The following is an 18,817-nucleotide window of genomic DNA, read 5'->3' as shown; positions in this document are numbered from 1 at the left end:
GCCTGGGTCCAGCCTGGTCTCAGAAGGGATCCAAGAAAATGCAATTTAAAAAAAATGTTATAGGTGATTTAGATCCTTCTGGTTAATTACCACCACATTATCTAATTTCTTCTTCATAAAAATCTTGAGAAATCATCTCTGAGTAATTTTAAAAGTGAGTAAGAGGAAGGTGAAAAAAGAGCTTTACAGGCATTCTGTTCTATCTATACTATGATCATGAACGTAGGAGGATGTGTTTCTGTATTCAGTTGATTTGAATATATGAAGTCCTAAGCTTTCATCTTTTGTTTTCTCTGGTTCCTCTCTGCAGTCTCCTTTCAGCCTGCTTCAGAAATGAGCTTGTGGAGCCCCGGAAAGAAACTCCAAAACAATCTGACGTCTTCTTTAGACATTCCAACCCCCCAAACCGATCAGTGTACCCTTAGAGCCCCCTCTTTGTATTTTGAGTGTGTGTGTTTGTTGTGTTTCTGTTTGTGTTTGTGTGTGTATCCAGCCCTTGTAAGCAGGACTTGGAGACACTGGCTCAGAGACACAACTGCTCAAAGGCACACAGCCACTAGTGAGAAAAATCTTTGAAGGGACTCAAAACTTTCCAAGAAAGGACATTTTCTGCAGATTCTGTATCCTTAGACCTAGCGTTGATCAGTCAGGAACACATGTGTTTGTGAGCTTTTGTGTTGTTTCTTGGGAGGGAGGAGCTCAGGTTGGGAAAGGGCATTAAGATGTTTATTGAACCCTTTTCTGTTACCTTCCGTTGTGTTTCTAAAACTCATAAAGAAGCTTTTGAGCAGGTCTCAAACTTAAGATGTCTTTTTAAGAAAAGGAGAAAAACGTTGTTATTGTCTGTGCATAAGTAACTTGTACGTGACTGAGAGACTCCTTCATGCCTTTTTAATGCTGGTCATGCAGTAATATTGCAAATAGTAAACTAAGATGTAAAGTGTATTGCTGGGCAGTGAGGTGAGAATTACCATAAGTAGCCAGTGTGGGGAATGTTCTTTCATTCTTTTTGAGAACTTGCATTATTAGTATCCTCCCCTCATATGTAGGTGGAAGTTCATTAATGCTGTGTCAAATCCCACCCTTGCTACCATATGTCAGCACCTATGATAGTCTTCCTTACTCATGGGAACCCTGGAGGCTCAGCTCTACAAAACTGTTGTTTAGACACCAAGGCAGGTAAACCTATTCTGTTATTTTAAGAGGAGGGTCAAACTGCCCCAGTAATATTGTTCTAGGCAATTATATATCATTCTTTAATGCCCAAAATGGAGTTCAAAGTGCTCTCACCAAAACTATGATTACTATGTTTGATTGGCATTCCTATCCCTCTACCTTACTATATAACATTACCCGTAGTGCTGACACTGCTCAAACTCCATTGTCCAGGAGCCTTATGTTTTGTTTATGTGATGTTCAAGCAGATGCATTTGAAACCAACACTCTTGGCCTAAAAATTAAAGGTAGGGCTGATGGCTTCCTTTTTTTTTTTTTTTTTTTAGTTCAAAGAGTTTAGAGAATCTATTTCTCTCCAGTTTAAAAACATTTTTAACAAATAGTATTAAGACTTTAGGAAGCTTCATTCTTCCTCATCTCCCCACACCAGATCACCAACTCTTACTTCTGTGTCACCACAAAACAGATTTCTTGTTATTGAGGCTGTTGCTTTATGGATGTGTGATTTTAATTTTCAATAAACTTTTGCATCTTGGTTTACCTTGCAGTTTCTTTTTTCTTTTCTGTCTCTCTTGCTTTTTAAGAAATTCCTTATAAATACTAGAATATTTTTATTTAAGTGCTTGAAGTACTACCATGTGTAAGTCTAAAGAAAAAGAATAATAAAAGAGTTACTTTGGTTCTGCTTACACTGTCAATATTTCCTGTTTTTATTTAAGATATTCTGTATCAAGATTATCAATCCTAAAAACAAATTGCAATGCCAACACTAGCTTGAAGATATACCTTAGCACTGCATATTTAATTTCATCATAAAGAATCATGCACTACAGTATCATCTGTTCACATCTATGAACAAGCCTCAAGTTACATATTAAGTTGCTAAATTTACTAAAAGCAATTTAAGTCAAATCCAAAATTAGTAAATATTTTTTACTTCTGTGACAGAGGCATTAGTAAATATTCATTCAGAACTTTTAGTTGAAGCTATTGTCTGATGCTTTTTTTAAAGAAATAACAATATGTCCCCATCTTTGAATCTTAATTTTAAAAGCTTCAAAAACAATTGTTCTAAATAAAAATAATTGCCGAAACCAATTTGGCTCAGTGGATAGAGCGTTGGCCTGCGGACTGAAGGGTCCCAGGTTCGATTCCGGTCAAGGGCATGTACCTGGGTTGCGGGCACATCCCCAGTGGGAGATGTGCAAGAGGCAGCTGGTCGATGTTTCTCTCATCGATGTTTCTAACTCTCTATCTCTCTCTCTTCCTCTCTGTAAAAAATCAATAAAATATATTTAAAAATAAAAAATAAAATAAATAAATAAATAAAAATAATTAATTTAGTAGTTAAAAAATATATAAGAAAAAACATTTATGTTTGAGATACAAGTATATTAGTAAAATCTGATGATCTTGTTACATCTGTAAAGTGTTTTTAATCTAATAATTTTGATTTACAAATCCCATCAAGGATTAATTAATATGTTTAGTTCTTTAACATTTATTTTTTCTTTTGAAGCCTTTTTCTTTCACTCTATTTTTATGTAAGTTTTTGATGTGTTTATAGTTACCTGTATAAATGTATATATTTGAACTGATGGAAAATATTTTACAATTATAGTTGATCTGTCTAGAGATTAAATGCTACCCTTTGTATTTAGAAGATTACCTAGATAGAGAGAAAGGTTACAAGCAGAGCAGTACTGGGAAAAATTTAGAGGAGAAACAATTATTTCCTGATGGTTCATGTCTTCACGTTCTATGACCTTCCTCATACAGGGATATTTTTCTCTACTTCTCAATACCTCTACCCCCTCTCAGATTTGTACTCGAGAAATAGGTTTGGTGAAATAGGTTTATTCTGAGATATCACCAGATTATACTAACAAGTTGATTTTTAATTGTCAATGGAAGATTTGAGGCAAAATCTTTTGGTGGAATTCTAGGCATCTCTCGCAAGGTGGTGAAGATGACGAACTTGTGCCTTCCAAAGAATTCTGACTCTCTACCACTAGATAGTCACTAGACTTGGAATCAGGAAACGTGCTTTCTAATCCTGGATGATCTAAATGTCACTCTGAGATACTGAATTTTACTAACAATGTTTACAGAAGCCCAAGATGTTAGAATTAAGAATTGGGACTTGACTTTACCAGGATTTCTCCACAAAACTAGAAATATAGAAATACATGAAACATGCATTCTTATATTGCTGTTATATTGGATTCCTAGAAAAATCTAGTATGCCTCTGGAGAAAACAGCCTGAGGCTTACACCTTGTTATTTTTCTAGAAAGAGCTATGTTATTACTTTTTTGGGTTTTTTGTTTTGTTTTGGTTTGGTTTTTTGCTTTGTTTTGTTTTGATTTCGTGTTGGGGAGGGGTAAGAAAACCATAATGCCACAGGTCCTTTTATCCTTCAATACTTTTTTTTTTAAATCTCTTCAGATTCACATCAATCTTTGAAATTGTCTACTCAAGGGTTGTGACATTATATTTGTAAAGAAAAATTTTTTTAAAAAGGTTGTTCTTCAAGGGCTTTAAATTCACCACAAATTTATTCAGACTTATTTGCTTTCCACAGCACATAGAGATAATCAGAATATTATTTGTATGTCAGAAATTACAAACTTAATATTAAACAGATTACTCTGACCTTTTGCCTTGTGGATTTAATACTCACTTCTACATTAAGAGAGAGGTATTCAGAATTTCTGACCTTTTCAAACTCCCTTGCTTCCATTCATCCACTTACCCTAATTTCTAGATTTGCTCAATTAAGAATCCTTTCACTTACTCCTATTAAATCTTAAACATATACATCTTTATCTCCTTAACCAAACACTAGAGTATTAAACATTTGGAGCTTGAGGGGATGAGTAAAGGTGACCAATGTATCTTGAGCACCTACAAATTATGGTACAATGTCCAGGGCTCATATATAATGTAATCTCCACAGCAACTCTTCTAAAATGAGTATAATAGCTTTTCTACAGATTAAGAAAATGAGACTCAACAGACTTGTAAAATAAAGTCAATTAATTTGTGTCAGATCTAGAAGGTGATGTTCACCTATGGTTTCTGACCAACCTTCCTCAAAAATAGTTTAGGCAGTTTATAACAAATGAATTAATAAAATGGTCAAAAACAAAGACCACAAAGGGAAAAGAGAATTGTAATAGGATTTGGAAGAAGCCATTTACTGTAACTGAGGTTCCAGGGAAAATGCAAAGTTTTTAAATATATTTTAATTTTCCTAATGGTGGACATTAATGTTCAAGTATTGCTTCCATTAGCTCTTATTGTACATTTGACTGGTTTGAGGGAATGGGAGATATAACTACAGGTCTTTTTAGGTCACACAGGACCAACCTGCCTGTGGAGTCTAGCAAACAGGCATGTTGGGTAATTGGTAGTGGGCAAAGCTAGAAGAAGCACCTGGAAAAACATCTCTTGGCCACTTTGCCTATGCTTTCCTGACTTGGATATGGACTTACAGATGTTCCTAAGTATCTCCAAATGTGCTGACTCTTATACCAGGTGGAGTCAATTTGATGGTAGCTGGGGGTGGGGGTGGGGGGCGTCCTTTACTACATCTCTTGCTCCCTGTGCTATCTCAGTTTCCCACATTTCTCTTATGACTTCACCAATTTCTTGATTCTGTAACTTATTGCACACCACTATCTTATTTCTGGGAAGGTGCCACAGAATGAAAACAAACAAACAAACAAAAAGCTCTTGGACTAGGAGCCAGGAGATCTCTCTACTCATCATTTGACAATTTATAATTAGGCACATTTTTTCTTAGAGATTTATATTTATCCATTCCTACCCTGCCCATTCCTACCCTCCCATACCATGTCCTCCTCTACAGAGAATATTTCAGAAAATGGGTAAAGGAGAGCTTGGTAACCTGAGGTATCTTACAATTGGAAGAGCTTATTATATAAACACCTATTTATACAACATGGATCTATCTATGTTCTTAAGAAGGGCTATAGGGAAAAACCAATGTTCTCCTACCTTAAAGGCAGTGATGGTAATGTGGAGCTGAATTGTTAATTGTATAATTGTCATTCATATATATGCAAATGTGTATATAGCATATTGTTTGAATTCCCCTAGCTGTGGCTCCTCAGTGCTATGGAAAGGAGCCATTCCTGTTTTGTGTAATTATGGAGAGCAGTGTGGTAGCTTCAAAGACCAAGTGTCCTACTGTAGCACTCCAGTACTAGAACCACTTTTTATTATGTTTTCAAACATTATTATACCATGTTTTTTTGAAAACTGGGTTTATTTATAGAACCTTCAAAATTTTTTTTATATATGGTTGTGTGTATATGTATACACATATACATATACATGCATATATTCAAATAAAACTGAAAGAAACATGCTTCTCTTTCCTCTAATATCAATATGGCTACAGCAGGGAAGAGACCAACAGGAACACAATAATACATTTTGTTGAAAAGTCTGAAAGAGGAGCTTTTCCCATCAAAGTTTAGAAACATGCTCAAAGTCAAATCTTCATCCTATAATCAAATAATTACTCACTGTTGATACCACATGGTCTATAAAGTTCTTCATCTTATCTTTTCCAGTTCTCACTACAGCCCTACAAGGTAAGTTGGATTATTATCACCATATATCCACTATTCCATGAGCTTCTCAAAGATGCAACCACCTCTTATTAGTTCTCCTACCTCTAACATCTAATTCCTGTAGTAAGTGAATTGTATTTCATTTCTATTGTTTTCCTGTGAGGAAACAAAGGCAGGAATGCTTAGAGGCTTGCATAGGAACCTAGAGCTTCCTAATATATGCTGGAAGAAGACTTAAACTTTCATTTTTTTAACTTCGTATCCTACCCTGATTCTAGTAGACATCACTAGTTCTATATTCAAAGAAAAAGTCAGAAATGCTAGTTGTGTTAGTAATATCAAATGTAGTATATTACAATATGGCAAACCAAGTCTAGTAAATTTCCCAGTTGAAGTTACGCTGAATGGAAAACTTTTTTTTTCTTTGTCTCCCAGGAGACTTATGGAAAGTCAATAAAACATTTGTTTGGCCTCCAGGGTTCTCCTGCATACAGAGGCTATTGGCATTCCAAATGGTTATTTTATGGTCCGTGAACGTCTAGGCTGACAAAGCATGTTTCCATGTTGAGGCCTCTGCATGGAAGCAGGGTCTGCTGCTAAAGGCCTTGTTTGATTGGCTGTGCAGTTATCTTCTGCATATCCCCAATGGCCCAGGAAACTGCAAATGAAATGTCCCCACTGCCATTTGAGCTTGGCATCGCCATATCTTTCATAAGCCTTTGAGTCTTAACTCAGTCCCTTTTCCTTATTGATTTCCAAACTTGTTTTAGTTGACAGGCAAGAGAATGCAAAAGGATAGAGAAAATTATAAAGGAACAAAGGAGGGTGCAATTGTTCTCCCTCTCACAAAGGAGATTTTCACTTTGTACTCTACACATTCAGAAAGAATATGATTTCATGAAAACATTGTAATCCCTCCCTAGTTAAGAAAAGTTCTCAGAAGGAAATGCAGATAACGTCTTGTCATTGATCCTGGAGGAATCATTTTGCAACTGTACAGTTTAAGGCCATGATTTAATCTGAGACCTGTTGGAAATGACCAATCCCCACTCTCCAGTGCCCCATGCTCACCATCATTCCAATGTTTGTGTTCCTAGGACCTCGATGCAGTCTCAGTCTTCATACGGTAACAGCTCCCCACCTCTGAACAAAATGAACAGCATGAACAAGCTGCCTTCTGTGAGCCAGCTTATCAACCCTCAGCAGCGCAACGCCCTCACTCCCACCACCATTCCAGATGGCATGGGAGCCAACAGTAAGAGCATCTCCCTTAAGCCACAGCTAACGAATTCACAGGGCTAGTTTTAGAGGAAGATTCTGCTCTGGGATGCAGGAAAGACTTGCTCTTAAGCTAAGTGAGAGGCTCAGTGGGACAGAACAGTTCCAAGTTGAGTGCTTGAATTTCTCATGGTAAACAGTTTCTCACTTTTGAGGTGTGTGGTTCATTACAAAGTACCGAGATGAAGAAGGCTATTTCTTTAGTAGGGATAAGGATCTCTGTGAAAAGGACAATCTACTCTGTCAACGTGGATGAAGACACTTTCTACATCCTTTGAGATAGTCAAAGAAAAATACATCCAACATGTGGGAAGTAGCATGGTATGGTGGACTTAAAATCTAGAGAAATAAATTATAATCTGGACTCTATTGTAGTATTGGCTATATAACTATGGAAAGGACACTTCTCTGCTCTAATGCTCAGCTTTCCATTCATAAAATCATCACTCTGCACATATCACATTTTATGATTCTGTGCCCTGCAATCTTGGCCTCCTCAACTTGTCTACTCCATTCCATTGACAATCATTAATGACTGACATAAGGAAAGGAATTTCTCTTCTACTGATTTACACACAGATCCCTTATAGCAGCTAAGTATAACTATAAAAAACAATGTGAAATATGGGCCTTCGAATGGATGATTGCTTTATAGTTTTATGTGTAAATATAATTATCTTATCCATAAGAACTAAGTCTAGCAAAGTGGATACCCAAACTCGAAAGAAAAAAAAAGATGGTAAAAATGCAGAAGGATGTATAATATCTTCAGGGATGCAGGAGCCTGAATATTTTACATATGTCCTGTAATGCCCTCATAAAACAGTGCCTCAAATTGTCTTACAAAATCCTTCATCATTTTTACTACACTTTTAAACTTGTATTTTCAGTTTTTCCTTGAAGAGACTGGGTTTTCTTAATGAAGGAGAGTAGAATTGGGACTCTCAGTGGTCTGATGGCACATACTCAGAATTCAATGAGATGAAGACATGTGTGATGTGATTGCCTGATATAGCAACAAAGGCCAAAGACATTAGAAGGGGGCTGCTCTCTCACTAGGGATAAATGCAACCTCAGACTCAACCTGACCCCTTGACAACAAAGGAAAAGTACCCATTCACTTTTTTGTTTTTCTTTCTTATGAGATCTTAGAGTCCTCAAGTTTTTCTTTGGATGACCAGAGAGTAGTAAAGATAAGGCCTTCATATTTGTGTAACAGACTTTGCCTACTTTTTCTTATTTATACTTCACAATTTTCCTTTGCTGTCATCAGGATAGTCAGAGGGGAAACTGATGATACATGATAGTCCTGTGCTCTTTAGATGACTCCTTAGTGGCACAAGTCTTTTCCCTTTGGCCCACTACTATTCACTAAAGTAGAAATAAATTACATTCATCTTTTGCATATATGTTGTTTTGCTCCTTTTTTTGACCTGAATACATTTTTTCATAAATATTATTTTATTAAGCTGTTCTTTATAGTGAATGTTTACAGTTTATGGTTTAGTAAAAAAAAAAAAAAAATCAGTGTATGAATACAATCCTGAAATGGACCATAAGAAAGCTAGAATTTTAATTGCATTCCTTCTTATTAAGTTTATGGTTTCTACAAATATTTCAACAAATCTTCCTATTCCAAAATAAATATTTGTTCTCTCATTCATAGATTTCTTAATTTGCTCACTTAACCTGTTTACTGTGCATCTGCTCTGTGCCATGCTAGTATCTGTGGGGATCTAGACAGATATAGGTTTAATCTCCATGTCTGAGGAGATTAGACTAGTGAAGGAGACAGAAATATAACCCATGAAGGCAAATACAACAAGGGAAATATTAACATCGGGAGTAATGAGTAATTGGACAGAGCATTGGAAGTATAGAAAGAAGTGGGAAGAGATTGTCCTAAGAGACTGTACAAAGGTCAAGAGGCATGTAATTAGTCTTTAGTTTGGTGGCTATACTGGTTGATGAGATGTAGAGTACTTGAAGGGATGAAGTGAGAGAGATGACTAAAAAGGAAGCCTGGTAAATTAGGTACATTAAACCAGACAAGATGGACCACTAGGATGCTGGTACGTGATGATGGCAGTAACCCTCTCTGTTCCTCCTGCTTCTGTTCAGTTCCTATGATGGGCACCCACATGCCAGTGGCTGGAGACATGAATGGACTCAGCCCCACCCAGGGCCTCCCTCCCCCACTCTCCATGCCATCCACCTCCCACTGCACCCCCCCACCTCCGTACCCCACAGATTGCAGCCTTGTCAGGTGAGTCCACAGTATGTGCCACAGTATGGGAGCCTGTCCTAAACATTTCTGGGTGGTGGAGGGTGGACACTTGTCCAAAGTTAATAGCACAGTTGGAAAGAAAGAAAGCAGCCCCATGGTTGAAGTTCAGCTACCATTATCTCTGATCTATGGAGTGGTCATCAGTGTTTAATCAAGGAACATAACCCTAATCAACATGGAGGAAAGTGAAAATGTGAGTTTATAGGCATATAATTTATCATGCCTGTTCCCCCATCTTCACTTGCTCCCTACCTCTTCCCTCCCATTTTTACAAGGTCAGTTGTGGCCTTCAAATTGGTGCCCAGGGCTGGGGTTCCCAACAGGGCTGTACACTTGCTATCCTGCTCCCTTTCTTGCTCTCTAGGCCTCATAGCTCTCAGCCACCACGGGATGATTATTTTGAAGTTGCATGCCCATAGAAGAGTTTTCATGTTACCAAAAATGACAGGGACTTTCAAGAACCTGATGGCCTCTGCTGCTTTGCTATATGGGAAATGGGAACACTCCAGGCAAAGGCATTCAGATAGCATGACGAGAGAAGTGCATGAAGCCTGACAGATCTGTTTCCCACGATGGCAAGAATAGGCACCCAAATCTCACTCCCAGGACACATCATCTTCCTCTGCTTCATGTGCAGAATAATTCTTTCATTTGGCTGCTGGAATAATGCATTGAGCTCTTTGTGATTGGTGCTATGAAACTAACAGCATCACTCAGAGGGATGGCCAAATACATAGCTTATCCCACCCAGCATCTGGTTGTGACAAACTGGTGGCATTATCAGTCTGAGACCAGTACCAAAACATAAGTCAAAAAGCATTAATGGCTTCATAGTATAGTGGCCTATAAATTTATCTTGGTCTCATGAACCTATCCTAAGGACAGGTTCCATTCTCAGAACCATTCCCAGAATCCTCAAATACAAAACAATTAAAGTAGAGATGCTCTTTTTGAAGTGAAGAGCCAGGAGGCAAGAGGGCTGAGAAGCTGACCACTGGAATCCTTCCTTTCACCCCCTGCAATGGCTGCTAAGGCACATGTATAGAACCCCTTACAATTCAATCACCATTTGAAAACTCCTGCTCTGCAGGAATCCTTACAGATGATTTTAATTTTATAGACCTAAAATTCAACTCACTTATCATCTCCAACCCTCAAATCCAAGGACCACATACACTTTATCTACCCATAGTCTCTTCTGTAGGGCATCCCAGGGCAAAATGTTGGGTTTTTCTTTATCTGCCAATGCAGTTGGGGTGAACTTTCTTTTTCTGTTTCCTCCTTCCTCTTCCCTCCTCCCTCTGCAGTTTCTTAGCGAGGTTGGGCTGTTCATCATGTCTGGACTATTTCACGACCCAGGGGCTGACCACCATCTATCAGATTGAGCATTACTCCATGGATGTAAGTAACTGTTAGACTTTTCTCTTGAGTTTTATTTCTTCATTTCTTCCCTCTGGTGACAACCACCTTGTAGGACAATCCCCCTGGTTCTAAAATTTGTTTTTGTCATACCCTCCAACCCTCAATTTGGATGGAATCCATAACATGTTAAAAGATTCCTAGACCACAGCCTACACATATGAGAAGCTTAGCAGTCAATCTTCCTCAGCTTGTCTGATCAGTCAATTGTCTATTGGGTACTATGTACAGAGTGGGAAAGAAGAGATCTAATTCTCACCTTCAAGAAATGAATAATTTCTAAATTTCGAGAACTTTTTGGATGTTCTCATTAATTGGTATCAGATCCTAGGGAGGATAGCAGAAAGCGTATGATAATATTCTCACTTTAAAACATGGAGAGACGACAATATAGTCATTTGCCATGATGAGTTGATGTCAGAATCAGGAATAGAACCCTGAGGTGTAAACTTCTGGTCTTTAACTCTATGAATTGGCCTTTTTTGCCTCTCCTTAAAGTAGGACCTTAAAGGGATTCAGCTGCTCTTCTCAGTGAAAACCATATGTTCATTCATTTTCAATTCTATCAGAATAGGGCTCAGAAATCCATGATTATTGGGAAAGATTACTTATTATGAGTTTAAATACCAACTCTGCTTTTTAGTAGCAATGCAAACTTGTGGTTATCGCTTTGCCTCTCTGGGCCGCAATTAATCCAATTGGGTTCAAAATCACTCTCCTCTGGCTTTTATATTATTTGGTTTGTATTTTGGAGCAAGCTACACCATGTCTTGAATTGCTGCTCACATGGGAGCTTGTATTGTTCTGGTTTAGGCAATCTAATTTTCCGCCCTGGCTGCCTTTCATGTTGCTCTTTTTGGGGTTTACTATCTGTCTACCAGCTTCCAGAAGTCCCTTTGGGCGGTGGAAGATCCTCTCTGCCTCAGCTTCTGCCTCTGCTTCTGTAATTGGGACTTTATTTTCCCCTCTCCTTGAGCACCGATGCCAGAGATGCCCTTGCAGCATGAGAATGCCCAGCCCTGTGGTAAACAGTATATGCTGTGCTGCCCCTATTCCCACCCCTCTCCACCCCATAAATCAGCTCTGGATGCTGCTCCCTGAAGGTGAAACTATAGAGAAAGCTTTCATAGTTAGTTCTGACAGATTTTAGATAACTACAATGATGTCCATCCACTGAAGACAATGGAGTTGCTCTGTTTGGGAGCCCTACATGGTGGAACAGGGAATAAGTCTCTTCCCTATATTTTTAAAGTTATACCTCTACTTGCTCGTTGTCCCCACTGGGGAGTGTGTCAGGATGTTCCCTTGCCTATTAGGATCTGTAGATGTTCCCCACAAGTACATCTCTCTCTGCTGGTATTGACTACATCTTGTGCCAGTGTCTGGCCCACAGCTTTCGTACCTGTCTATAGTAAGTTAAAATCTATCCAGAGAGTCATGCAGATTAATGAAGCCTAGTTTATAAAGAGTTTTGGACTTATTGGGAGTGTCAGAAGCATAAAGAATTATGTTCACTTACCTGTTTATGGATCATCTTCTCTATAATATATTCTTCTCCTAGAATAGGAAATGAAGTACCCATACTGCAAATGCCCAAATTGGGAAAGATTGGGAAGCCATCTAATTCTGCATCCTCACCTCAGCCTCTTCCATCTCATTACTGGAAATAAACACATCTTTTTCAGCTTGTCTTTCAATATCAGTTTAAGTTATTTTGCATCCCTTCCTGGAAAAGGAACGCCATTAAATTTGAGAGTTTTCATAAGTATTCTCTCTAAGATGCAAGAATGGATTAATAATAATACAACAATAATACACATGGTTAAGACTTATATAGTATGGTTTATAATTTTCAAAATAATTTCATATCCATATTTACATTATTCCACAATTACCTAAAAAGGAATTGTATTCCATTTTACCAATGGGGCCAGTAGAGAATAAGTGACTTGATGAAGGTCTAGAGCCAGTCAGTGACAAAAGATCCTCTGTCAAGGTCTTCTAACTCCAAGAACAATGCTGTTTCTACTCAACTTGCCATTCCATAAAAATTTAAAAATAATAATATAATTTTCCAAAATTAGCCCTCACTGAAACAAATTAATGAAGAGCGACTATAGATAAATGTAAGAGATGCCACCACCTTAGTTAAGATCAACCATATTTGTCATGCCTTCTACTCCCATCCATAGAATATGGGCACATACTCTGCCTTTTGATACTTTAATTTATCTAAGCACTAAGAGACCTTTTGGCAATTGGGCTATTGGGCTCAGAGGCTGTCCTGAGTCCCCAAGTCATTCACTTAGTTATGCAAACTTAGGCTTGTCAACTTCTCTAACTTTCAGCTTTCCTATCTAAAAATAGGTGTATAATATCTACCACTAATCTGAGGATTAAATGAAATCATGAATATAAAATAATTAGTTCAGTGGATGGCACATAGAAAATCTTTAATAACTGATAGTAATCTTGTCTTCTCAAATCCTCATTTGAGTGGTGGTGTCATTCAATTAATACCTTCTTTTAGTGACTAGAACCATGTAGATTTGAGAGTTGGAAGGTACTTTACCATATGTTTCTGTTTTGGCATTTTTCCCCCTCTGATATAACTATTGTCCCCTCTTTATTAATGAAGGAACTGGGACCAGTAAAAAAATGAGCAAAGTGTTATCCACAAGCAGAGATGGCACCTGAAGACTGTACATTTGTGCTTAGTTATATGCAGTGCCAAAGGTTATGGGAGAGCTATTTTATTTTCCAATTTAGAGATCAATAAATTCAGATCAGTTAAACCAGAGGAGCACTGGGGAATGACAAAATGTTACAGATTAAATGTCAGTTGTCTCTTTGACCTGATTCTCCCTAATTCCCTTTCCTATTGCACAGGATTTGGCAAGTCTAAAAATTCCTGAGCAATTCCGACATGCAATCTGGAAAGGCATTCTGGACCACCGGCAGCTACACGACTTCTCCTCCCCTCCCCACCTCCTGCGGACCCCCAGTGGTACCTCTACAGTCAGTGTGGGCTCCAGTGAGACCCGGGGTGAGCGTGTTATTGATGCTGTGCGCTTCACCCTCCGCCAGACCATCTCCTTCCCACCCCGAGATGAATGGAATGACTTCAACTTTGACATGGATGCTCGTCGCAACAAGCAACAGCGTATCAAAGAAGAGGGGGAGTGAGCATTATTGTGTGAGCTCTTTCCATACTCTTCCCATCAGCCCACCACCCTACAAGGCACTACTGCTTGACCTTCAAAGAATATCCCTACCTCCTTCCTCTTCTCAGTGTGGTTTCTTAAGGGAAGGAGAAGTAAAAGGCTACATTAACCTAATGTCCAACCAGTTGTCTGGTTCTGATTCTGGCTTTAAGCCTTCAAATCTATTATTTGCAAGACTAAAGTTATCATGAATTAGTAGAAGTGAGCGAAAAAGCAGTGAGTGTCTTCTTAAGCTGTAGAGCTCTCTCATTGACTTTTATAAAGCATTTTCACTCTTATAGTCTAAGACTATATATTTAAATATATAAATATACAGTATATATTTTTGATTGGGGGGCATTGAGTATCGTTTAAAATATAATTTAAAGGAAAGAATTGAGTTGCACTTAATGACTTTTTTAATTTACTTGTTTTGGATGGCTTATCTATACCCCTTCTCTCAAGGGATCCCATGTATGCTAATACCTATTTAGAGCTTGTGGTACATGTGAGTGACAATTATGTATAGGTCCCTTCAGTTCTTTTGATGCTAAACAAATGCCACATCAAACCTTTGGGTAGATTCAGTTGTACTTGCCATTACTTATTATGTGGGTGTGACTATATACATATGTACATGATTCTCTATTTTGATGTATCTTATGTTACTGACATTCCTACTAGTTGATGGTGATTCACTTTGGGGTTAATCCAATTATAAGAAAAAGTTCATTTTCATATTATCACTAGAGGAAGGAAATATGCTCTCTTGCTTTTGGTTGGGAATGGGGAATATGGGTCATGGCTAAAATTCTTCAAGGGTCCACGGCAGCCAATTAAAAAACACCTGGTATCATCTATCTGGATATATCAATAATCCCCTCAAATTTAATACCAGACATCTGATTTCTTAGTGTTTATTGGTAAAACATTTGTGGCCATTATAGAAGCCTTAAAACTGAAATTTATTAGAGATTGACAAACTCAATTGCACATTTACTACTATTGGTAGAATTAAGGTTGAATTGATTGAAATGAATGCCATCTACCTAGTTCTTACAGTGAAGTCATAATGGCTCTTCAGAATATCCAGGAAAATGAAATATTATATGGGAAATATTGAATCTCCACTATTTAGTAAGAGACCTCAGTGGACCATGAATTTAAATTCTTGGAATACCTTTTGAAACAGATAATATTATTTGGTAAATGTTTCTTTTAAAGACCTTCCTACTCTATAAAATTCTGCATGTAGAAGCTTGTTTATCTTTCTCTCTTCAAGGTTTAAAATAGGAGTAGTGATTTGAAAAATACAAAATTAGGAGATTAGTTTTTCTCTGTGGCATCAGTTAAATCACTATATCATTTCTCTTTTTTGATCAATGAGAGCTTCACTTTGTTGGAAATTAACTGTGAGAACCCAATTCCCCATCCATCTCTCTCCTGGACTATGCATAGACATAAAAATTTCCCCACAGTTCAGGGGATAAGCCTACTGTGGGAGCTGTTGCTTGAACCACATAAACAAAGAGTTGTCTTCAATGTTTGGGAAAATATGACAATATTCCCCTAAATATTTCAGAAACATACTTTGTAGCAAATGTGATTTTTCAAACTATAAAACAAATATTTTGTGTATATGCTAATGAGCTATAAAATCTTTTACTTTCTGGTAAAGGGCTATCCTTGCACATAAGCTTCCATTTGTATTCTAAAGTGCAAAAGGGCTAATGTGGCTCTAAAATATAATGTATGTGTTTCATCTGAAAAGTGTATATATGTTTTGTGTATGAAATTACATATTTTGTGTTTCAATTATTTTCTTTTTCTTTTGGGGATAGTGGGTTTTTCAGAACCACAGTTGAAACCTTTTATTATTATTATTGTTGTTTTTTATATTTTCATGGAGATACCAGTTAGTAAAACTAAAAGGTCAATAAGAAAAAAAATGTCATAATTAAGATGGGGGGAGAGAAAGTTGTTGTTTTTTTTATTATTTTTATTTTGTATGTTCAAGAGAGTGAGTCCTTGATTTCAAAGTTTCATTGTGCTTAAATGATAATAAGCACTGTTAACTTGTGGAACAAGCAGGCAGCTTTGAAAACCTACTAAGGGGAAGAACAAAAACTGTGTCTTGGCAAAGCTAGGAGGACACATGGCTTCTTCTACTATCCTGAGTGTTTGAGTAAGGACTTCTGAACTATTTCAGCACTATTCAGATGGCACTAGGGGACTCAGAAATCCCTGTACTGTATCTCATGGATTTGGCAATAGCCAAGTCTAAGTGCAACTACTGGCTTCACATCCTGATGGAAATTTATACTCTTTGAGTGCATGAATAGCAAGGACAATGGGGTAAAAGAATATTAAAGGCTCACAAATGGGAGTGGGCTTAATGTTCCTCCAGTTCAGGGGATAAGCCTTGTGGCCTTCTCGAAAATGGAAAGGTTTTTGTTTGGAGGTGATGAGAAACAGAAATGGAGAACTGAGCTTTCTTCATTAAATCCATTAATATTTGTTTTCTTGATATTCCTCTGAAATATAGTATGTGGGATGCTGAATGTTTAAGGGTTGTATTTTTTTATTATTTTTATAATTGTACAAAAATTAGTAAATGTCAAATGTTTTATATACTTTATTAATGTTTTTGAAAGATTCTTTCTTAGAGATGTGATACTTTTTTTTTTAAGCTTCACTTGCTTGTCTTTTGGTATTTTGTAACATGGGCTTTTGGTGAGCCAGAGGCAAATCTACAAGCCACTAAATGTTTACCAAGACATGCAATAAAATTTAAAAATAAATAAAAATGCATTGAGAAATGGTGTAGATGGTGTGTGGTGGTGTGTATGTGTGTGTGTATCTGTCTGTCTGTGAATCCTTTGGCCTTATTTTTAATCATTGAGGAAGAAAAATATCATGAGAAAACATTAAAGAGGTTCAATATTGATGCTTCTCATCTCAGAACATTATAATCATTATTTTCTCATTTTACCCAATCTATGAAGCAGAAAAGACCAGAAAAATATCCTCACAGATTTCATACTTTGACTGAGGTCAGAATAAGTGTGCTTTGGAAAGAGATTAGATACTCCTAATGTCTAATTTAGTGACCTTCTCATGGTGCTAAGAAGTGACCTGATGCCCAGCTCAGTACTGCGGGGCTGGGATGCAGATTACTCTGGTTGTGTGTGGGAACAGCATTGCAGATGGTGGTCTCTGGGCACATTCTCCTATAAATTTAGTGTTAAATATCACCTTTTAGTTATAAACATTGATTTAGTCAATAAAATATTATCAAAATGGTTTAATTATTTTATTAAAGAAATGAAAAAGCTCTTTTATGAGCTAAAATTAGATGGCATGAAAGTGATTTAATATCTTAGATTTATAAATAACTTGATAGACTAACAGAGTATATAATATGCACAATTTAAATATATCAGTTCATTTTTCTAATTATAATGCCACCATATTATATATATCCCACATTCAAAGGCTGTTAAATTGCATTGTTTACCCATATCTTCAGAAAAAAATCACTTCTACTGTTGTGGTAAACAACCTGCTTCCCTATTTACAATGGTCTGGCCCTCCAGCAACTTCAGCGCGAATTATAGCTAATTTGCCTACAAACATCAGGTGGTCGTAATAATCTGGCCACTCAGTATATATACACATTCATAGAGGGAGGGCTGGTTCAGCTTACATTAGGGGTACCAAAAGATTCCAATGCTCATTCCTTAAAATATAGGTGATGGATTCCCCCCAAATGAAATGGTTGATACAATGGTGCCATGAAAAGAAAGGGAAGAAGCAATGAAGTGGATAATCCTTGATATACTTTTAAGGTACTTCTGTTTTAACTGTAGTCTTGGGTTTTTTTTTAAGTATATTTTTATCGATTTCAGAGAGAGGAAGGGAGAGGGAGAGAGAGAGAGAGAAACAAATTGCCATCCAAAGTGGCTGGGCCATTTTGCACTTTCACCAGTAATGAATGAGAGTTCCTGTTGCTCCACATTCTTGTCAACCTTGGTTTTGTCAGTGTTCCAGATTTTGGCCCTACTAATGGATGCATAGTGTTATATCATTTTAATTTGCATTTCCCTGATAGCATTGTGGAGCATCTTTTCATATGCTTATTTTTTTCGTTGGTATATCTTTTTTAGTGAAGTGCTTCTTAAGGTCTTTGTCCATTTTTCAATCAGCTTGTCTGTTCTCTCATTGTTACTTTAAGAGTTCCAAAACTACTTTAAAAAGGACAAAATGTATTTATTCAATCATCATAAGTCTGGTGGACTCTTATACAAATCTAAAATGCAGAATGTTTCAAGATTTTGTTTTTCCAAATCTTGAGATATTTTCTTTTCTTACCATTCTTGGAATCACTTATCAACCAATTCCAATGAGCCAAAAACTCAAGTTTTAGACAAAGAAAGAATGGTGGAATTGTCCAATACTGAGCTGTCAAATATGGTAGCCACTATTTAAACATGACTTCTCTGCACCTGAAATGTGGCTATTCCAAATTGAGATGTGCTGTAAATGCAAAATACACATGAGATTACAGAGACTTAGAATAAAAATAAAGAATGTAAAATAGCTCATTATTAATTCCATGTTGATTACATGCTCAATAATACTACAGATTAAATTAAATCTATTGAAATTAATTTTAACTGGTTCTTTTTATATTTTATGTGACTACGAGAAAATTTAAAATTATATACATAGCTTTCATTATAGTTCTATTGGACAACTGGCCTAGAAATATGATACAATAAAAAGCCTAGAAGGGTGATGAAATTTACTATTCATAATTATCCAGTTTTTTCACTGTATGACCCAAAAGTA

General features: G+C 36.9%; 1 protein-coding gene across 5 annotated transcripts in view; it reads left to right on the top strand.

The window, feature by feature from the left end:
• The window catches only part of TP63 (tumor protein p63), a 96,455-nt gene extending 79,663 nt beyond the window's left edge, over window positions 1–16,792 (top strand). For 2 of the 5 annotated variants that reach the window (XM_070406583.1, XM_070406584.1), the window contains exons 9-12: window positions 6,877–7,034; window positions 9,179–9,323; window positions 10,652–10,745; window positions 13,653–16,792. In XM_070406583.1, coding sequence (XP_070262684.1) covers window positions 6,877–7,034; window positions 9,179–9,323; window positions 10,652–10,745; window positions 13,653–13,949 — 694 coding nt within the window. In that variant the 3' untranslated portion in view covers window positions 13,950–16,792. Of the gene's footprint in view, window positions 1–310; window positions 1,713–6,876; window positions 7,035–9,178; window positions 9,324–10,651; window positions 10,746–13,652 lie in introns of those variants that run through there. The other 3 variants (XM_070406585.1, XM_070406586.1, XM_070406587.1) reach the window with 3 other exon arrangements.
• The last annotated feature ends 2,025 nt before the right edge of the window (window positions 16,793–18,817 follow it).

This window comes from Myotis yumanensis, unplaced genomic scaffold, assembly GCF_028538775.1.
Source record: "Myotis yumanensis isolate MYYU_CA2020_CCGP unplaced genomic scaffold, mMyoYum1.0.hap1 SCAF_2, whole genome shotgun sequence".
Lineage (NCBI taxonomy): Eukaryota > Metazoa > Chordata > Mammalia > Chiroptera > Vespertilionidae > Myotis > Myotis yumanensis.
The sequence above is the reverse complement of the archived record's forward strand: the minus strand, read 5'-3'. Positions and strand labels throughout refer to the sequence as shown.